The sequence below is a fragment of the Podarcis melisellensis genome (genome assembly GCF_964234715.1).
Source record: "Podarcis melisellensis genome assembly, chromosome: 10".
Lineage (NCBI taxonomy): Eukaryota > Metazoa > Chordata > Lepidosauria > Squamata > Lacertidae > Podarcis > Podarcis melisellensis.
In genome coordinates, this window is record NC_138542.1 from 7,446,446 (window position 1) to 7,469,466 (window position 23,021).

Genomic DNA, 23,021 nt, shown 5'->3' on the forward strand with positions numbered 1-23,021 from the left:
TATGCATAGTTAACCCAAACAGAATGTCTAAGAAGTAAAAAAAAAACCTGTGTATATTGAGTTCATAATTATATCATCTCATTATAGACTTCCTGATCTTAGCTACCCTTTTTAATTAAAACTATTTTTTTAATAGGAAGAAAATGCCAGAGGAAAATTTGCAGCTAGTGTTTTGGTGGTTTAACTAGATATGAGGTAGCAGTTGCTTGGAGTTGCAAACAATTTGCATGGTTCACCTAAAACTCTTTAAAATCTCATCTATTTAATTCTCACCTCACCTCTCCAATTGGAATCAGCACAATCACAACCATAATAACCCTAATAAAAAGGTAAAGATAAAGGGACCCCTGACCATTAGGTCCAGTCGTGACCGACTCTGGGGTTACGACGCTCATCTCGCTTTACTGGCCGAGGGAGCCGGCGTACAGCTTCCGGGTCATGTGGCCAGCATGACTAAGCCGCTTTTGGCGAACCAGAGCAGCGCACGGAAACGCTGTTTACCTTCCCGCCGGAGCGGTACCTATTTATCTACTTGCACATTGACGTGCTTTCGAACTGCAAGGTGGGCAGGAGCTGGGACCGAGCAACGGGAGCTCACCCCGTTGCGGGGATACGAACCACCAACCTTCTGATCGGCAAGTCCTAGACTCTGTGGCTTAACCCACAGCACCACCCACGTCCTAGTAACCCTAGTGGTGCAGCAATAAAACTGCTAGCATGTTTGCAAAGCTAAGCAGTGTTTCAAATTGGATGGGGGATTGTGTGTTGAAATTCCTGCATTGCAGGGGGTTGGTCTACATGACCCTTGGGGTCCCTTCCAACTCTACAATTCTATGATTCATGTTTACCTGGAAATACCACAATTTAATAGGCTTCAAACCCAGGTGAGTATGCTTAGAATTTAAGGGTATTCAATTTTGGCTTTTGGAGCCCACAGCTCCAAAAGAATTGGCGGGAAATTAGAAAGTTTAAACTTCAAAATAAGCATTTAGCAAATTATCAAGATCATGATTTTTTTTTAAAAAAAAATTATACCCCATAAATATCACACCCATAAGTTTCTTACATACTTAACAGTTTCAACAATTCTGCAATAAGATCTGAAATTAAGGTCTTATCCGTAAGGAAAAGGTGATGGTGACTCATTTTTTGTAAGGTGCTCTTTATGGTTCTGTAACACATTCAAACATTCAGCTAAAACAATCTGAAGAGAACTCTGACCTATAAAATAGAAGGGGCACTGATATTTAAGAAACAGATACAGAAAAATAAAGAAGAAAATAACATGTTGGAAAGAAGCGTTCCAACTTCCAAAAAGGTATATCCTGAAACAATATGGAATAGACTAAGCGACTGCTTTTACTAAAAGCATTTATCATTAGATAAGATCCACACATTTTTGGAGTTAGCAAAGGTAGAAATAAGAAGAGGTTAGTCTGTCACAATCATGCTCATTTTGTTACTGAAGCACTTAAAAATGTATGAGGAAAATAATGCTAGTTATGGAGCTCTTGGGTAAAATTGAGATCTATTGGTAAGTCAAACACTTGGGTACAGAAAACAATTCAAAAAAGTTTGTGATAAGAACAATGTTGCGAAGCACAAGTTAAATCTAAGAAGACTATGCTGAAAATGAATAGGTAGAGAACACAATGCCATATGGATAAGGCTGCTCATGTGAACGAATTGTGGCTTCTTTCAGAATAAAATTCAGGTGATGCATGCAGGGAAAAGAGACAGAACACAATGCTTGCATTAACATTGGTTGGCCTAGCCCCTATGTGTTCTCATTTCTCCTTCAAGCAGAATGAAGACCCAAGAGAAATTATTATTGGTTTCCAAGACTATGGCTGCATTCCTAAACAAACTTACTTAGGAGTAACACAATGAAAAAAGTAGGGTTTACTTATGGAGACATAGGCTGTCACATTCATGTCATATAATAAAACAGGGTGGTCCAACCTCACATGGCCTTTTTTTGGTAGCCCCAGACATGGCAGGGAACAGGAAATAGTGGTTCCTGGGATGGTGGTGGCATTGGGAAGGAGGCATCAAGGCTCTGGTGGTGGCATTGGGAAGGAGGAATCAAGGGAGAAATGTAAAGTATTGCACTTGGGCAAAAAAAAAATGAGAGGCACAAATACAAGATGGGTGACACCTGGCTTGAGAGCAGTACATGTGAAAAGGATCTAGGAGTCTTGGTTGACCACAAACTTGACATGAGCCAACAGTGTGACACGGCAGCTAAAAAAGCCAATGCAATTCTGGGCTGCATCAATAGGAGTATAGCATCTAGATCAAGGGAAGTAATAGTGCCACTGTATTCTGCTCTGGTCAGATCTCACCTGGAGTACTGTGTCCAGTTCTGGGCACCACAGTTCAAGAAGGACACTGACAAACTGGAACGTGTCCAGAGGAGGGCAACCAAAATGGTCAAAGGCCTGGAAACGATGCCTTATGAGGAACGGCTAAGGGAGCTGGGCACGTTTAGCCTGGAGAAGAGGAGGTTAAGGAGTGATATGATAGCCATGTTCAAATATATAAAAGGATGTCACATCGAGGAGGGAGAAAGGTTGTTTTCTGCTGCTCCAGACACGGAGCAATGGATCCAAACTACAAGAAAGAAGATTCCAACTAAACATTAGGAAGAACTTCCTGACAGTAAGAGCTGTTCGACAGTGGAATTTGCTGCCAAGGAGTGTGGTGGAGTCTCCTTCTTTGGAGGTCTTTAAGCAGAGGCTTGACAACCATATGTCAGGAGTGCTCTGATGGTGTTTCCTGCTTGGCAGGGGGTTGGAATCAATGGCCTTTGTGGTCTCTTCCAACTCTATGATTCTATGACAGGGTCCCAGAGTCCTCTCACCTCTTTCCCAAAGGCTACTTAGCACTTTTCCAGCTTTAGAAAGGAGGTAGGAGAGCTCTAGGATCCTTTCAGAACCCTCACATCTCTTTCCCAGTGTCACCACCATCCCAGGAACCACTTCCTGTTCCCTGCCCTTCAAAATGGAACAATACCTTATAGACATAACCAAGATAGAAGACAAAGCATTGATCTCAAGGACTGGATCCACATTACAGCCTCTTGCATTTGCAAGCTGGTGCAAAAGCTAATGATGCTCATGAAGTCCAATGTATGGAACACCACACTCTAAGTCCCTTGTTTATAATGCAGCTCCATGTTGTTTGTTTTTATTTGTATAGTTGCACTGTTTCACTGCTTGCTCCCCTGAGCTACTTTAAGAGGAAGGGTTGGGAAAGCAATTCAATGCAAAAATAAATAAAAATAATATTGGGAAGATCTACCCTTAACATGACGGGATGCGGGTGGCGCTGTGGGTAAAACCTCAGTGCCTAGGACTTGCCGATCGTATGGTCGGCGGTTCTAATCCCCGCGGCGGGGTGAGCTCCCGTCTTTCGGTCCCAGCTCCTGCCCACCTAGCAGTTCGAAAGCACCCCTTAGTGCAAGTAGATAAATAGGTACCCCGTTATAGTGGGAAGGTAAACGGCATTTCCGTGTGCTGTGCTGGTGCTGGCTCGCCAGAGCAGCTTCGTCACGCTGGCTACGTGACCTGGAAGTGTCTTCAGACAGCGCTGGCTCCCGGCCTCTTAAGTGAGATGAGCACACAACCCTAGAGTCGGACACGACTGGCCCGTACGGGCAGGGCTACCTTTACCTTTACTTTACCCTCAACATGCAAGTTCCAGAATATACACAGTGTAAACCAAAGTAGCCAACGTAGTGCCCTTCTAAGATCCATCAGTCCCAGCCAGCACAGCTAATGCTCAGGAGTTACAGGAAACATACTCCAAAACACATGGAAACCATCAACTTGGCTACCCCGATCTAAACCACAATTAAACAGTAAAGCTAAAACAGCATAAAACAAAATTCAGACATAAAGTAGCAGCAGTGACAGAAATTCAAATGCGTAACAATACACCTCACCCTGCTCCAAAAGTCTGGGCAAAGAAGTGGGTCCTTCACCTAACAGTGAAACTACATCAGTGGTCATAAGTAGCTTCCACTGTTGGAAACTGAATGCTACACTAAGTGGAGTCTTGGTCTGATCCAACAGGGTTCTTGTGGGTTTTTGGGAAAGGCTGCGAACATGGGGCTATACAAATTTATAATTGTGTCTGAACTTTGATAGGGCATTTACACATATAATTCACCACCCAAATGATTAACGTGTGCATGCATGAACCATTCTTTCAATAGTGATGAGTAACAAGCACAGAATAAAGCAATCAAATGTCTGTAAGAGCTTAAAAAAAGGTAACTAGATCAGCATCCAAGGTTATCTCCAGATGGAGAAACATATGTAATATGTAGTGAGGTTATAGGAGAACTTGGGAGAGTTTAATTCCTTGTTGCTGATGAAATACATTTTGATAATGATAATTAGCTTTACCTAAGAACATATCAAGGAATACGGAGCTGTTTTGTGAATTTTCCATGATTCCTGGGCTCTGAGGATTCAACGTGCTTCTGTATTGTTGTGGATGTCCTTCTCCCCAGCCATTTCTTCCTTCGATCTTCCTCCCTCTTTCCATGTATTTTCTCTCTCACTGTTCTGTAACCATGTGAATTCTTCCTGAACTTACTACCTTGCCTGAATACTTAACTGACAAGCCACCCTTTTGTTCACTGGACATATTGTGACATCAGAAGGTGCTGGGGGCAGTTATTGAAGATGTAGGCCCCCCACATGCAGGCTTTTTGCATATGTATTAAAGCTACCCTAAGGTTATTGATTTCTGTATGAATTGGAAGATTGTATTAATATTGCTGAGCTAGCTCTAGATAATTTCTCTGTCATTGTTCGGCTACGTCCTTATGGAAGGTCTCTTTAAAAGTTATTTTATGGATTCAGCAAGCTCTACTGATGTCAAAGGCAACGATACTTTTAACATAGGGTGTCTTGCCTGTTTACTACCTTTGATCAGAAGAGAGTAAAAGGAATTCTGGAACTCAGCATGCAAGAGGAAGTTCATATAAGAGAAGTAAAATTCCTAAAACATATTTATTTTGGGGAGGGGGTATCTCTGGATTTGTTCCAGCAATGAAGCTTCTGGATTTCCATTAAATCTAGGCTGGCCTACCCTTCACTTCTCCCTCTATGTTTTTCACAGTGACTTCTCTCTCTCTCTCTCTCTCTGCCAATCATTTATCATTAGTTCTGGGAGATGTCTGTATTTTAGGATGTATGATATATGGCATCTTGCTATGTGTAACATGTAGTAAGGAATGTGAGTGTTCAGAACTTAAATGGTTAAGGGTTCTGAGTGTGCGTCACATTCCGACGTCAGACGTAAGCCGGGAGGAGACAGAAGCTTTTAGAAGCTAAGGAGGAGGAGCTTTTACCCTGTACTTTCACTTCTCTCTGTGTATCTGTGAGAGAGAAAGACGTGCCTTTGGATATGGCTGAAAGAAGCCCCGGTCTTTGTAGCTGAAATGTTTCAATAAAGAGCTGTAAATAGACGGAGCTGTCTGTGTGTGCTTGCCAGAAGAAGGAAGTAAGTCTGCTTTACACCGCTGTGTGTTCTACTCTGCTAAGCCGTGACCTGAAGGGAGCAACAGTGGCGCAGCTTTGAAGAAGTGTGCCGGACCCGTTATAAACTGCTGATTGACGATCATAAAGTAATCAGGTGTCACGGCAGATCGATTTCCAAGAGGTTATGGGAGGTCAGCCAACGCTCGTAAAGCAGACGCTGTGAGCCTCAGGAATGCTTTGAAGTTAGCGTTCTGAGGCTGAGGGGCCGTCGGAGGCCAACGGGAGCTGACTGGATGCCGGAGAGCAGATGAGTATTTGCCTGCTTCAGAGGCAAGGAGCTGCTGATACAGAGAGCTGGCGGAAGCTGAGAAGCAGCTGGAGCTAAAAGCAGCTGGAATCGTTACTCCAAGCAAGGGAGAGCCGTAGGAGCTGGTACTGAGCACTGAGTACGGAGTAAGTACAGCTTGGGGCACCTTGGGAGAACGGGAGAAGATGGCCAAAAGCCAGAATATACCGTTGGAGCCTCTCACTCTAAAGAGTTGGGCAATATGGAGCAGACAAATAAGGGGATGGTTCTTAGTCGAGGGGCTTTGGGAAGCAAGCCAATGGGAGCCAAAATCACCCCTTAGCTGGCCAGCAGCTGGAACAGGCGTTGCAAGCTGTGGGGCTGCGTGGGCTGAAGATAGCCAGCAGAGAATGCAACTTGAGCTGGATATGCTCAGAGCATGCGTTGATGAATCGCTGAAGCCTCATCTTGAGGGCGTTGAATCGGCCCATGCCGCCTGGCAGGCGCTGAGGAGTGTGTGTGAAAGCTCAGCGGGAGCCAGGCCAGAGGGGGCTGGAGGAAGCCCAGGAGAGGCTGGAGGATGCCCAGAAAGCCCAATGGGGGCTGGGACAGTGTTGGGGAGCTGTTGTAATGCTTCTACACGTCTGTGTGATGGACTGGGTCCTGGAGAGGCTGGACTGGCAGGCCCTGTTCCCGATGTCTTGGCCTCTAGGAGCGCTAGTGAGCAGATCGGGGGGGCGAAGAGTTCCAAAGGCAAGTTTAAAGGACTTTTCACTTGTGCTGAAGCGAAGAGCAGCTTCAGGGGGGGCCAGGCTGGTGGGAGGCGCCGTTCCAGAAGGAGGAAGGCCAGGCCAGCTGGCAGGAGCCCCGGGCAGTGTTTTTCCACTGGAGTTAAACGTCTGTGTGGCAGTAGCCCCCACCGGAGCAGAGAGCCGAGGCAGGATGTTGGCAAGGACACTTCTCATGGGAACCAGACGGGTTTCCATGGCAACAGGCCTGGGAAGGCAGGCAAGCGTGCAGGTGACCAGGGGAAGCAGCAGGAAGAGTCTTATCAAGTTTCTGCAAGCATGGCATTGTTCGAAGACGGCCGAGTGGAAAATTTCGAGCTCAGCCTTGTTATTGACTCTGCAGCTAACCGCAACATGGTTCCAGAGACCCCTGCAGTCGAGATGTGGAATTGCACGACAGTTTCAAAGGGACAGTCTGTAAAGTTCGCAAATGGACAGAGATCGAAAATCGATAAGTGTACTAATGTATATCTTTCTGTTTTGCAGGAGGCGGTGGATTTTTGTGTTGTTCCAGGGGTTCATCACTGTTTGTTATCTGTGCCTTATTTGTTAAAAAAGGGTTTTCAGGTTTGTTTCCAGGGGGATTCCTGCACAATCTCCAGAGAAGGAAGACGACTTGTTGAAGTGAAACGGGGACAGAATGATCTTTTCGTTCTTAAAACGTCTCTTGGGGGTGAGGGGAAGGTTGAGAAAGCACAAGCGTCGCGTGCTACAGTTCCCAACCAGCGTACTACAGTTCCCGCTCATGATGCCTCATGTGCATGCGTATGGCATCAGAGAACAATTCATGGGTCGGTAGAGGACTTGCAGACTCTGCCCGAGGTTGCCAAGGGGTGTAGGAATCAAAATTGTGGAAGTGCCATTAATTGTGACACTTGCAAGCAAGCAAAGGTGAGGGTGCAGTTACCCAAAGGTGGAACGGGTTACCACCAAACCTTTTGAGCTGGTTCACATAGATCTGTCCAATTCTGTCAGGGAACAGAGTCTAGGGGGGGCCAGGTATCTGCTGACTTTTCTGGATGATTTTTCGCAGAATTCCTGGACTCATGGTCTCAGATCCAAGGAGGATGCAGCACAGCTGATCAAGAGCTGGATTGAGGGGGTGGAACTAAGGTTCTCCACCAGAGTGCAAGCGATCATCAGTGACAGAAATGCTAGGTACACTGGTTCTGCTTTGCAGAAGTTCTTTCACGAGAAAGGGATACGTCACACAGTTACTTCACCCAATCAGAGGGGGGTGGCAGAGCTGAGGAGTGGAGCTCTGGTTCAAGCAGCACAGGTGATGCTTACAGAGTCTGAGTTACCTCCACAGTTTTGGCTGGAGGCGGCTAGAGCTGCATGCTTCACCTGGAATAGGACCTACAATTCGCTGGTAGGTGACACTCCGTTTTCTCTGTTGAATGGCCGCAAACCCCAGGTTCACTTTCTGCGCAGGTTTGGGTCTCCTGCGATTGTCTCTGTGCCTGAGGCTTTGCGAGGGCCAGATGGAGCCAAATTCCAGAAAATGATCTTCTGTGGGTATGAGCCAGAAGCCCGTGCATGGCGGTTTGCTTACCCTTCAGGTGATCAGAGTAAGGTGCTGATCAGTAAACACGCTGAGTTCTGTGAGGAGGATGTAAAGTCAAAGTCTCCTGTCAGGCGTGATGTTCTATCAGAATGTCTCTCTGATCCAGAAGACAGTTCTGATGAGGCGGAAGAAGAGGCTGAGGCTGCTGATGACGACCAGGTCACTGACCAGGGTCAAGAGCAGGATGTGGCATCTCCACAAGTTGTAAAGAGAGTGCCCAAAAGTGAGCCTAGTTCTCCTGTGAGCGTGATGGAAAGGATTCGAAGACGCTTTAAGTCAGAAGGAGAATCCCATGATGCAGAGGACACACCTGCTGATCAAAGTGAGTCAGAGGGAACACCTGAGTTTGTGCCTAGGAGGTCCAGTCGCACAACAAAGGGTATTCCACCAGAGAGGTACCAGGCCACAGGTGCGTGGGTAAGTTTCGCACAGTGCGATTCTGAGAGTTGTGAGGTGGTTCCACAGTTGCCTAACAGGGACGCCAAGAGAGGGCGCAAGACATTGATCTCACAGAGTTTTGCTGAGGATGTTCCACAGGTGCAGTCGGAATCCAACGCAAGGGGGGGTGTGAGTGTTCAGAACTTAAATGGTTAAGGGTTCTGAGTGTGCGTCACATTCCAACGTCAGACGTAAGCCGGGAGGAGACAGAAGCTTTTAGAAGCTAAGGAGGAGGAGCTTTTACCCTGTACTTTCACTTCTCTCTGTGTATCTGTGAGAGAGAAAGACGTGCCTTTGGATATGGCTGAAAGAAGCCCCGGTCTTTGTAGCTGAAATGTTTCAATAAAGAGCTGTAAATAGACGGAGCTGTCTGTGTGTGCTTGCCAGAAGAAGGAAGTAAGTCTGCTTTACACCGCTGTGTGTTCTACTCTGCTAAGCCGTGACCTGAAGGGAGCAACAGTGGCGCAGCTTTGAAGAAGTGTGCCGGACCCGTTATAAACTGCTGATTGACGATCATAAAGTAATCAGGTGTCACGGCAGATTTCCAAGAAGGAATACTGACCTTTTCTACCTCATAAATAGTGGGAACTGAAACCAAAAGTTGCAGTACAGTCATACCTCAGGTTTCAGACACTTTAGGTTGTACGTTTTCGGGGTGCACATCGCGCCGAACCTAGAAGTACCGGAACGGGTTACTTTCAGGTTTTGGTGCTCAAGCATGCACAGAAGCGCCAAATCGCGCTTTGCACATGGCCAGAAGTGCTAAATCGCTACCCGCGCATGTGCAGACGCGGCGCTAAGGGTTGTGAACGCTGTGGGTTGCAAATGTGCCTCCCGCACGGATCACATTCACAACCTGAGCGTCCACTGTATATTCCTTCTAAAACACCATATTTTTCTATGTATAAGACGCCCCCATGTATAAGACGCCCCCTATTTTGGGGGACTCCAAATTAAGAAAACACCCCTCAGCACTACCCGTGTATAAGACCAGCCCCAATTTTAAACCTAACTTTTTGTTTTTTTAAAAAAAACCTAGTCTTATACACAGAAAAATACAGTAAGTTCGCTTGTTTAGGGTTCCATAAGAAGAGCCCTGCTCGATCAGAACAAAGGCCCATCTAGCCCATCCTGTTCTCACAATGGCCAGCTAGTTGCCTATGCGATTTCCACAAGCAAGGTCTGGGTGCAACAGCGCTCTCCCCACTTGCAGTTCCCAGCAACTGGTATTCAGAGGCACACTACCTCCAACAGAAGAAGCAGAACTCAGCCACTGTGGTTTGTCGTGTCAAGAATGCAAACCAGAACCAGAGGAGGAGGGCAAAGAGACAAAGGCAATGGCACCAGTTTTCAAAAGTGCTTTTTTAATTTCATCTACTCACAAATTCTCAACCATACAACATGTCCAAACACACACTGCAGGGATACAGCTACCAAAGATAGTTGCTCTGTCTTAACTTGATGGCCAGTCTAGTAGCAGAGAGGGATGAAGCAGGGTGATAGTGAAGCTTCACATTGGTCCTTGGGGTGCTGAAGGTCTTCGCCCCAAAGTTCTTATACTCTCTCTGTCCTTTCGACTGATGTGTTGGCTGTAGGGGTTCCTTTTCAATTGTGAAGGCCATCATATCTTACCTTATCAGGGTACCTGCTTGTAAGCCGCTCTGAGCCCGGCCTTGGCTGGGGAGGGCGGGGTATAAATAAATTTTTTTTTTTTTATTATTATTATTATTATTATTATTATTATTATTATTATTACCTTTACGCAAATGGACACAACCACCCAGAAACATGATATTTATTCTTCTTCCAAAGAAGGAGGTTAATAAAGTCCTGTTTATAGCCACAAGTGACTTTTTTTCTTTTAGCAACCCTACAGATCCCCAAGTATTTAGACATCCATCTCATATATACATTATTTTTTTCTCGAGTTTTACTGCCTGTGTAACTTTTTCCAAATGCTGTTTAAAAAATGCACATGAACCTGACCTTTAAAGAGTTTGTAAGTAAACCAATTTTAACTTACCAGGCTGCCCACAACAATTGGGATGAAGCACCCGCTCAGGTGGCAGAAGTGTAAGAGGCAGCACTCTGCCCATCCCACTGCTTCTGCCACCAAGAGGGAGGCATTCCCTCCCTCACCCCCGGGGGGGGGGGAGCCAAGTGAGTAGCAACACTCTGAGGAGCACCTGGCTCCTACCGGATTCAGCAAGAGCCAGAGTGTAGCAGCAGTGGAAGTGGAGCACAGGAGGAAGCAATTTCCATTTCACCTCAGATGCCAAAATGGGAGGGGACATCCTTGCCCAGATAGTTCACATCCAAAATTGTGATACAGCCACTCAAGATAATTGACAGTTTAGAAAAAGCCTTTGGATTTACAGAGATAGCAATGTTCTACTCGTTCTTTCCATTCCACTAGGCTTCCATTATGCTGACGATAGATATACTCTCCTCTAAGACCAAGCTCTCCAGCTCACCTGTCTTGGTTCTGTGGCTTATATAAACAGCCTCTTTCTCCAAATATTTTCAGCACATATGTTTTACCCTAAGGTATAACTGCTACACCCCCCATGCCCAGTTTTACCCCTCCCCACTTTTCATTTCCCCTATAATTCCTGGGGGGTGATTTGTTCTAAACTGGTTGCTCCTTAGTTCCCATTGCCTAACCCCTGCAATCAGTTTAATAGTTGCTCTAACTTAAAAAAAAAAATTCACCATCAACAGTCCAGTTCTAACCCAGTTTGAGCAGAACCTGTCCTTTTTCTACAGACCTAGCTTGTCCCAAAATGTTCCCCTGCTTCTAAGAAATCCAAACCACTCCTCCTGGCACCATTTCATCCATATACTGAGATGACACAGCTGTGCTTGTCTAGCTGGCCCTGCACATGGTATTGCTAGCATTTCAGAGAAAGCCACATTGAAGGTCCTGGCTTTCAACATCCTTCCTAATGGTTTAAATTTCACTTCCAGGGCTTTACAATTCCCCACATCACTGGTGCTAAAATGCACCATGACCACTGACTCCTTCCTAGCACTATCCACTAGGCTATCTAGATGTCATGCAACATCTGTAAAATCCTGCCAGCATGGCCAACAACATGGGGGAAATGGCAGCTTCCCCACCTCTGCTTTAAAACCTACATCTGGCATATCTGGGAGACATTTTCTCCCATACGTCACTTCACTGTCTGTTGCTACACTTGCATTGTACTCCCCAAGGGAGCTCAGCCTAGTTACTGTACTTCCCTGGCATTACTTTATCAGTGAAGTTTAAAAATAAAAAGCTTTGCCAAGGCTTGAGTGGAAATATGCCAGATAGTAATTTCAGGAGCTGACTATCGGGGACTATTGATGTTAACATTTTCCACCACTGATTTATTGGATTTTTATTGGGTGTTTTTTATTCTCTTCATATCTGCATTGCATTTTTTTAAAGTAGTAAAACATCTCAGCTGCCTTCAGGAAAAGAACGTGTGGTTCATACAATATTTCAACTAAATAAACCTGCCATCTGTGTTGCATAAAATTTGCGAAGAGAAAGTCTGAACCAACAACTTAATCTCAAATAACAACAGATTAGCTAAGATAAGTAAAGGTTGTAGTTGCCATGGGACACTGCATGATGTCACTGCACTGCCATGGTAATCTCTAGGGAGACATTTATGCTCCTCTGGCCTACTTATTTTAAAACTCCCACCAATGATACAGCACCATGCTGATAGCACCCCCACATTAGCATAGAGAGAGACAATTCACATATGGCGATAGGGAAAAAACCTCTGAATTGCTCTGGGCAGCCACACAAAGAACAAACTGCCAGGCTGTGATATACCATAGTGCCCTCTAACCAACCTTCCGCAGTCTCTGATGGCAGAGAATGTCTTTCGTCCAAGCAAGTAAAAATGCCTGGTGATCAGATGGCTTATATTTTGCAAGACTTGCAGCCAGATCCCATACAAAGTCAGATATGCCTAAACTCTCTTGGCACACCTAATTATTCATACTATCAGCTGCTACCACAGCAGCAAAAACAGCCTGAACAGTGCACTGAGAAGGAAGCTGTGCTTCCCAAGGCAGTAACAGGGAGAAGATGAACAGAGATAGAGAGACCTCAAATGGAACAATTTGCTGTGCATATAGAAAGCGGGTGTGTGTGTGTGTGTGTGTGTGTGTGTGTGTGTGTGTGTTATTCTGCTTCTTAATGCTCCAGCAAAGGAAGCAAGGGGTGGAAGTAGGCAGGGTAATCTTTTTTTAAGCGGTGGGGGGAGGGGGGAGGTGTTTTCTCAGTATGCAAATAGGATGGGGTCAGGTTAGGAGGGAAATTCTGCTCTTTAGCCCAGCAACTAAAGAAGCAACAGGAGGAAGCAGAAGGGCAGGTTCCCTTACTGGAAGGTTGGGGAAGCTGTGACCATCCAGATGTTACTGAACTACCACTCCCATCATTCCTGACTACCGGTCATGTTGTCAGAGGCTGCTGGGAACTAAAGTCCAACAGAATCTGGTGGGGGCACAGGTTTCCCATCACTATAGTAGGAATGGCCATGCTACTCCCTCCTGCTGCTTCTTTAGTGCATTTTGGTGTGCAAATGCTTGCCTGCCTGTCATTCCCTTCTGGAACATGTCCCACTGCATAAAGGCGTATATCTGCTTGCATTTCCATCCCAGGAGCTGAAGGGAGAGCAGGGCTTGGTTAAGAAAGACTCTCCAGGGTGCTCCCCATTTTTTGAAATTTCACGTATGCGCACAGTGGCTCAGAACGGAACCCCCGCATAAACAGGGAGTCACCTGTAGATTGAAATTGATATATAGTTCATATCATTCAAAAAAAACCTGCAGTTCAAAGACCACGACATATTCAAAGACCTTGCCCAAAAATAGAATGTTAAGAGACAGGCCAGAAATTCTCCATTACAGTGGAATTCAGGGAGTTTCTACAATAAATTTATCATCATAACCTCTTTCAAACTTGCTAAGACCTCACCTTCTCATAAGGAGGCATTTACCACTCCCACAATTCACTCAACTAGTATTGCATGTTTAATACAGGTAATTTACCTGAAAACGTGTAATTACAACTTTGAAACAGCCCAATCTGAGTGGTATTTTATCTATTGTTACTAATTAATTTACTGAAACAATGCATTTTTATAAACAGAAAATGTTCTGTCCCACTTCACTACCTGACAAGCAACATCAATGTCTGAGTCAGAAGAGGATGGGCAAGCAGGCCTAGAACCCACACTTCACATAGATTTCTAACCCTTCAGCCATGATAGCAGACAGACAAGCACTGTGTCACTTAGATCATAAGTGATTTCCACAAGAGACCCTAGATCTGTAGAATACCACAAGTCTGAGATGCAAGAAGTCTCAGGTAAAAACCTTGGATATTATCTCCCACTAGAAAATGCTAGGATAAGCCCCAAAATGACATATTGTGATAACCTATCAGGGAAGTAATGCATAGGCCAGCTCTGAGGCTTCTCTCGTAGAAAACCCCATTTCAAAAACAGCCAAGGCATGTTTTCACAGAGAAACATGGCAAAGTGGCAAACAGATAAACATTTTACCAAACATAATACTGGAATGAGTTCTGAATCAAACATTTACAAATAATTAAATCAAAACATGGGCTTTTGTAAATCACAAAAGTATGGAGGGGAGAGGTTTCTTGCCCTGGCTTTTCTGCAGCTATTTTTAAGTTCATATTTCAGTTAATCTCACATCTGAGTCATCAAACTGGTCCTTCAAGATAATGAAATCAGCAAAACCTCACCCCCTTTGTATTTCAAATAGGGGAGAAACAAACAGAACACGCCCAAAAAAAACCCCATACTGTGCATTTACTTTAAAGCAAGAGCACAAAATCTAGCATTTCCTCCTTTACTGTGAAGCTTAATAAAGTAGGAATGAGACAGATTACAGTCTGAAGAAAGAAAGAAATGAAATTTTGCCCTGACCTAGCCACTGTGATCCCCACGACAGTCACCTCCAGACTGGATTATTGTAACTCGCTCTACGTGGGGCTGCCCTTGAGACTGACCCAGAAACTCCAGCGGGTGCAGAATGCTGCAGCGAGACTCCTTACGGGGCCCTCGCTGCAAGATCACATTCACCCGGTGCTATACCAGCTGCACTGGCTCCCGGTGGAGTACAGGATCAGGTTTAAGGTGCTGGTTTTAACCTTTAAAGCCCTATACGGCCTAGGACCCTCATACCTACGGGACCGCCTCTCCTGGTATGCCCCACAGAGAAACTTACGGTCTTCAAATAAAAACATCTTGAAGGTCCCAGACCACAGAGAGGTTAGGCTGGCCTCAACTAGAGCCAGGGCTTTTTCGGCTGCGGCTCCGATCTGGTGGAACACTCTGTCACAAGAGACCACGGCCCTGCGGGACTTGACATCTTTCCGCAGGGCCTGCAAGACAGAGCTGTTCCACCAGGCCTTTGGTCAGGGCGCAGCCTGACTCCCTCCCTCGGCAGTCTTCGCGGAGCTCTGGCCCAATGGTTGCCAGTGGTTTGTTTTGAATTAATTTTATAATGAATGATTTTAGAGTGTTGTGTTGTGTTGTACTGTTTTATTGTTGTTAGCCGCCCTGAACCCGGCTTCGGCTGGGGAGGGCGGGATATAAATAAAATTTATTTTTATTTTTATTATTTTTATTTTTATTATTATACAGTGGAACCTCGGGTTAAGTACTTAATTCGTTCCAGAGGTCCATTCTTAACCTGAAACTGTTCTTAACCTGTAGACCACTTTAGCTAATGGGGCCTCCTGCTGCTGCCGCGCCGCCACTGCATGATTTCTGTTCTCATCCTGAAGCAAAGTTCTTAACCCGAGGTACGATTTCTGGGTTAGCGGAGTCTGTAACCTGAAGCGCATGTGACCTGAAGCATATGTAACCCAAGGTACCACTGTATTTTGAACAATGATGAGAGATCACACATTGGAACAGGTGCTATTTTGTACCACTTGATACCTACACTACTACTCCTGGTGATTTCCCAAAAGACGGCAGAGGTTTAGAATCAGATGGCTGCCTTCCCAGGTTGACAAGAAATACCGACCCTCACTTTCTTCTGCAGCACAAGCAGAAACCATAAAGGCTTAAAGAAATGTTTCAATGGAAATACCAGTTATAAGCAGCACAAATGAAGCTCCAGTTAGTTAAGGAAAACCAAGCTTATTATTGCAATCCTATATACAGCAATCCAAGAGCATGTCCCATTCAACTTGGGGGCTTACTTCTGAGAAGACATGTGGAGGATCACACTGTAGAACACTGTAAGGACTGCTGTAATCAGAGGTACACACTCTCTATGGGGCAGCATTTTGAGATAATTCTCTAGTCTTTACATATTCAGAAATCTATAATAAATATCACCCAATCAAGTCCAGCTTTCAGGCACTAATAAGAATTAAAATCACTTTACATTTTATAGACTATTTATCTGTTCAAGAGATAAGCCTATCCAGTGACTTCCAGATGATCAGCAAAAGAAAATTTACAGAAAGCAGGACTTTTTTTGTTGTTTAAAGTCTGCAAATGACTAATACTGGCATGTTTTGACAAGAATGCTAGTAAAAAATTAGGTAAGGTTATAATATCTATGGATTTGAGGTTAGCTATTGCACTCAATATATTTTGAAATGGTTCTTTTTTCTGTCTTGAACTGGACTGAAAACAGATAACCTATTGTAAAAATAATAATAATATTTTTTTAATCATTTATTCAAAAGTTACAATACAGCTTTGTCCACTGCCATAATATCATGTAATGTAATATTCTCTCTCTCTCTCTCTCTCTCTCTCTCTCTCTCTCTCTCTGTGTGTGTGTGTGTGTGTGTGTGTGTGTGTTTTAGTATAATCAGTTTCCTGCCCTATGTCTTTTTATCATAAGGCACATTAATGTTATACTAAGAAATAACTTTGTATAAACTGAGAGTTATATTAAATGTAGGGTTAAGCAGATCATTCTTCCAACACAAGGATTTCTCCTCTCCCATGCACCCCCTAAATCTGTTCTAGGATTCTCCCAACCCTCTGAAACTGATTTAGAGACAGCAAGCGATGCATGCAAAAGGGGGGAGCCCCATTATGCTAGCACTAATCCTTGTGCTAGTGCAACTATTTAGTTGAATACCACCCCGAACATATATTTGATGGCATTATCAAGCTCTTTCAACTGTGTTTAGACTCACTACTACACATTAAGAGAGCATATTTCTTTGTCATCTTAACTACCTGGTCATGAATTTAATGTGATTAAAGTCTTCCCCGAAAAATCCTTCACTGTTCACTTTTCTGAACTTCAGGAGGTAATGCCTCCCATTATGTAGCCAAAATGGCAGCACCAGCCCAGAACAGGGAGGGACCGTTAAACTGGAGGGAACCCCAAAGTTTGCAAGGGTACAAAGCGTCTTACAAAAAAGCATAAATACCCCAATTAAGATCTCTGCGCCATGAGGTGTGAGGCCAAGTGGGGAGAAAACTGACAACTTGAATGGGGGGAGACAGAGAGAAGAGAGAGAATGAATGAGAACAAGTGGTTGGATTGGAACAAGAGAGCAGCACTCAGAGCTGAAAGAACCATTGTCTGTACAGGTCAGTTCCTAATATATCCCTAGAGACAATAGCGAGAGCTGTCTAGAGACACCAATAAAGAAATCCAATATTTTAATGTTGCTGGAATTGAGTACCCCAGGGTGGAGGACCCTAAAAGGTAGCAAGCAAAGAGAAGAGTTCTTGCTCCTTCTAACTCAATTATCTTTTTGGTGTGAAACATCTGAAAATGAAATACTGCTAATTTTAAAGCAAGTGCAATTAATTGTCCCTGAACAGCGGGCTGAAAGACACTGTGGCTTCAGAAAGAGTGTCTTCAGGCAGCCGTGTAGTATAAGTTACAGTGAATACTGCAAGTCTGGCTCTGGGTAGTTTACAGCACTTTGTTTTTGTTCAATGGTATCGAACTCCTATTACAATGGGGAATGGCCTGAAGATTAGGGAGTACAACAACCCTGCGATATTATCCATTGCTTTTAGCCCAGCCTGCAATGCTGGGATGAGAGTACAGTAGTCCACAACACTCCTGTAGTGTTAATCAGTATTATACCCCTATTGAAATTTGGAGGGTTGTACTGAGAGAAAGCAGGGACGCGGGTGGCGCTGTGGGTTAAACCACAGAGCCTAGGGCTTGCCAATCAGAAGGTTGGCGGTTCGAATCCCTGTGACGGGGTGAGCTCCTGTTGCTCAGTCCCAGCTCCTGCCAACCTAGCAGTTCGAAAGCACATGAAAGTGCAAGTAGATAAATAGGTAAATAGATAAAGAGGTACCGCTCTGGCGGGAAGGTAAACGGTGTTTCCGTGGGCTGCTCTGGTTCGCCAGAAGCGGCTTAGTCATGCTGCCCACATGACCCGGAAGCTGTACGCTGGCTCCCTCGGCCAATAAAGCGAGATGAGCGCCGCAACCCCAGAGTCAGTCACGACTGGACCTAATGGTCAGGGGTCCCTTTGCCTTTTACTGAGAGAAAGTAGCCTTGCAGCACATGCCACTGTTAATTTTGCAGGTTAGAGGTGAGGCTGAGGCTAGTTTGGATTATAAAATATCCCTCATGCTTTTCAGGTTGCAGCAAAGGTCAATTCACTCAAAGTGACCCATCAGACCTCCTCCTAGACCAAATCAATCCCTCAATTGCACTCAGAAGACTGATTGCTCATTAACATACATGCAGAGGGATGCACTATTTAAAAAAAAAACAAAAAAACTTTGCATATGAATAACCAAATTAGAACACTGATGATAATTTAGGGTTACCAGACGTTCCCGTTTACCAGGGACAGTCTCCAGATTTGCGAATAAGTCCCTGGACAAATTCCATCCCCAAAATGTCCCCGGATTTCATCTAATGTCCCGGGGAAATGCAGCAGCAGTCTCAGCAGCCCAGAGCAGTCGGCTCTGGCTGGCTTCAGAAGCTGCTCGGAAGTCCTCATATGATGGTGGCGCAGGGACTCTAAGACGCAGCTTCTGGGCTGCCTCCACTTTCCCTGACCCCAGCAGCTAAGCTGTGAAGGGAGGCTTCATGCTGCCTATCGGAGCAGCCTCCCAACTCCTACTTGCGTGCAAGCAGGGCGGGGATGTCTCAGTTAGGCAAGGGGAAGCCTCCTTTCCCAGATATGGGATCCCTGCCCCCTCCTGCTTGCACACAAATAAGAATGGGATTGGGGCTGCTCCAATGGGAAGGGAGGCATTGCACTGCCCAAGCCTCACCGCTGCCGCCACTCTCGGCCTTCCTTCTCTACCTTCCATGCCTGGCCCACCGAACCGCTTCCCCACCACCACCACCGAAGAACCAACAACTCAGAGACTGCCCAGGCTCATGGAGAAAGGAGATAGAAGCCTCGGAGGAAGGGGAAATGTGGCGGTTGAGGTCAAGGCGGTGGCCGCCCCTCTGCCACAGAACAAATGTGTAGTATGTATGTATGTATTTAAAGTGTCCCCCGGATTCACTGAAAAAAGTCTGGTAACCTAATGCTAATCCCCCCCCAAAAAAACCCCTCTCAGACAGAGATTTGGTTATACAGGAACATGCTGCAAATGTCTTGTTGTGACCAGGGATTTGATATACATTCCAAGAGGGTTTTGCTTAGTTTTATTTAATAGTTTTTCAATCTCATTCAGCGACTTTCAAATTAATATGTTGCCACCTAGTGGCTTGTTTTGACATCTGCTCTCCAAACAAGCAGGACAGTGCCTATTTACAGACAGAATGCCTATTCGAAGTCTTCAAATCTTTACACTGCTACTCCTCAAATCAATTTATTTTTGGTTCTGCTGCATCAGACCAATGTGGAGATTAAATAAGTGTCTTTAAACCTAGCATTTAAAAAAAAACCCAATATGTGATAGCATATAGATTTCAAATAACATTAAGCACTTGGGGATTACCTTCTTTCTAAGGTCTTGAATGAAAAACAGTAGCTCATAAGGAAGGCTAATATGTAAGTTAGCAAATCAAAAGCATCACTAAGACAGTATGACCAATATAATCAATACTTGACACTTGAGCTTGTTTCCCAGATTTAAATAATCACCACAGGAAAAAAGCTTGCCAGTTTTACTACCAGATCCATCACAAGTGTTCCAGACAGCAAGCCTTCCCTGAATCCCAGTTAAAAATAAATTAAAGCAAGAAAAATAAGTACTTAAATCCAATTGCACACTACAACATATTAGAGGGGGTGGGGACAACAGCAACATGTTGGTTGCTAAACCTTTCTTCCAAACAGGGGCACCATCTCCTAGGGGCTGGCCCTTTTGGGGGCCCCAATAGTTTCTGGGAGGAGCCGTCCCCACAAAAAAGTTAAATGGTGGTGAAAGCAGCCCCAGGCCAGGGGAAGAAGGAGGAGGTGGCATGGGGCTGCTGAAGGGCTCGATCCTCCAGAGGAGGCCAAGCTGAGCAAAGGCTCCTTTTCCTCCTCCTACTGCCCCAGAGGGGAAGCAGCAAAAGGAGGCGGAGCCACGGCCTTTAAAGCCATGCTGCTGCTGTGCTGTTGCCACATTCGGCTCCGCCGCCCAGCTCCTCAGATGCCCTGATGTCAGGACACACGTCAGGACATCATGCACACAACATCGCATGCCACGCGCTTCCAGCCGCCCATTCTTCTTCGGAAGGTGGCTCCTATGCTCGCAAACATGCTAATATGCCGGAAGCTGCCAACCTGTTGGAGCCAATGGGCTCATTTGAAACCTGGGGAAACGGCTGTGAGTATCCTGCACTCTCTGCAACTATGCACACACTTACCACAACCATACATATGCACACATTTTCACCCCACCAGCAAATGTTGTTGTTTTTTCCTCTCTCTCTCTTTCTCTCTAATTGCTTTTTCAGGCCTAATTTTGGGACACAGGGAAATATTCCTAGAGAATGCAGCTGGAGAGGCAAGAGTTAACCTTCCCTCCCAGTTGCAATCTCTATGAAGATCAGCCCACATCACAACAATTAAGTTTGAAAAAAGACTTCTAGTGGAAACAGCACAAGGCTTATGTCCAAGCCTAATTTCAGAGTGGGGAGGGGTGGGGAAAATGGGACCCTGCGGACGCCAGGAAAAAACTTTGTGGGTGTCTGTGTATCCAAAAGCACCATGGTGGTGATCCATTACATATGCACCAAAGAGTTTTTCACATACTGCCACCAGAGATTCCTAATACAAGTGAAATATTGGCTTTCTTTACTTACCTGAATGGGATATGAATCTGTACGGTAGTTGCAGTGAAAGAATAGTTTTCAGAACCACTTTTATATAGTGTATTATTTTAAACGAGAAATATTCAGATTAAGCTGCTCATTATTCTTTAAAACAAAAGCATATCAGGAAATAACTCTTCTTATAAGCAGATTCTCTTGCCACAAGTATTTCATTTGCAAGTATCAATATATTTACTTCATTTGATTACACATAATCAACTTCACAAACTTTCTCGGTAGTGGCACCCACCCTGTGGAATGCCCTCCCATCAGAAGTCAAGGAGATAGGTAACTATACAGCCTTTAGAAGACTTTTGAAGGTGGCCCTGTATAGAGAAGTTTTTAATGTTTGATATTTTATTATGTTTCTGTATATGACAGAGTATATGACAACTAGGTAGGGTACAAATAAAATTGTTGTTGTTGTTGATAAAGTTGTTGTTGTTAACAAAAGTTGTTAATCTGTATGCCAAACAGGGAAGATGAAGATAAATATTGGGCAGTATCCAATGAAGTGTTTCAACTAGTGCAAGGACTTTTAGCTGAGTGACGGAATTTCCCTTCCCCCTCCTCATGCATCCCCTAAATCTGTTCTGAGGTTTTCCCCAATCCTATGAAGCAAATTTGGGGAGGTGCCAGGGGGTGGGACACATGAAGAGAAGAGAGGAAGGGGAAGTTCCACTATGCAAGTGGAAATCCTTGCAGAAGAAAAAGCACTTTGCTGAACACCTCCTATACTAATTGGATAAAATATTTAAATTAGCCCAACAGGCCTCAGTTGCCTTCATTGTTGTCAGAACCATAAACCAAATTGTGAAAACAGGAAACTGCAGCATTTTATGAAGTACCAAAGAGGGATTCATTTTTCCAGCCTGACTTCAACAATATATGGATATATTGACTGACTGATAGGTATTGATAAATGGATAGGGTTTTTTAATAATCATAATTCGAACATTCTGGTCCAACACTTGGAATTCTAAGACCAATGCTTTAGTAGCTTAAAGGCAATCCAGTTCCAGCATGTATGTCCTAAATTTCTCACTTTACTGCCTTTCAAAAGAAAAACCACATTTACACTCCTAGAAGAGGTTCCAAAAGTATATGCAATGACAATAAATGCATTATTTACTCCATACATAAACAGGTCTAAACAGAATGTGAACTTGCTTAAACTATCATAATCTAAATTAAAATATAACCTTAATGTTAGAACTATTGAGAGAGAGAGAAAATTCAGTGGACTTCTTGATACTACTTGACTCAATAAAATGGCTGGAAGAGGACCATAACTGCTTTTAAAGCAAATACAACTCAAGATAGTCAGCTGAAGTTTGAATTACCTTGCAGGTTTCTAAAAAAATATTACTTTAATGTAACACTCAACTAGTCACTTACCCCGCAAATGACAAGGCAGCCCTATTGACCCCATAGGCAGTAGGAAGTGTTAAATGTACACACTCACACCTATGGCGCTGCTCTTTACGGTTGACCTGTATTAAATAAAAGTGGCACACAGCACCCTTTCATTCTCTTTTCTAGCTTTAAAGAGGTACTAGAAAGCTGGATTACTATATTCCACAGAAGCACAAAGTGCATCAGACCCACTTTTTAACTCCTTCCCTCTTTGTTTTTTAAAGGTCAGTAAACAGAGAAGTTGAATCTCCAGTAGTGTTGTATAAGAGAATGGGAGTAAACAGGAGAGAGGATGTATAACTGCCTAATTATTTAAAATGTTGACCTGCATTAGAGGAGAAATGCCACAGAGTTAGATCATTTATACAGATAGTAGCATAGACAGTGGAAACTTGATCTGCTCAAACTTCTAGACTTCTAGAATGCCTGTGGGTATTTGCCCAAATGCAGTATTTATTAAGAATAAATCTTCAATCCTACACAGAAGCCATAGCATTATTAGTAATGAGATAATGTGAAACAAGAAAAGTGCATTAATTCAAATGCACTCTAAGAAATGTGCCAGTACTCAGCAGGAGTAAGCCAATGTTATAAATAACAGGTTTCGCTGTAAAACTCAAACTGTAATGTGAAAGGAATAGGATATTTAAAAATAAATTCATATTAAAAGAGCTACAGCTACAGCTACAGAAAGCTGTTTCTTTTTATTACTGAATATATCAGAGTATTCCACTTGGCTTCTAAATAGCTAACAAATACATAAAAACATTGTTTCATGCTGAATA

The 23,021-nt window shown here is 44.2% G+C and overlaps 1 protein-coding gene across 8 annotated transcripts in view; it reads right to left on the reverse strand.

Annotated features, from left to right (window-relative positions):
• The window catches only part of SRPK2 (SRSF protein kinase 2), an 89,960-nt gene that overhangs the window by 61,172 nt on the left and 5,767 nt on the right, over positions 1 to 23,021 (reverse strand). For 3 of the 8 annotated variants that reach the window (XM_081927695.1, XM_081927696.1, XM_081927701.1), the window contains exon 1: positions 4,413 to 4,610. The exons of 4 other annotated variants lie outside the window; for them this stretch is intronic. In XM_081927695.1, coding sequence (XP_081783821.1) covers positions 4,413 to 4,554 — 142 coding nt within the window. In that variant the 5' untranslated portion in view covers positions 4,555 to 4,610. Of the gene's footprint in view, positions 1 to 4,412; positions 4,612 to 23,021 lie in introns of those variants that run through there. One more of the 8 variants, XM_081927694.1, reaches the window with a different exon arrangement.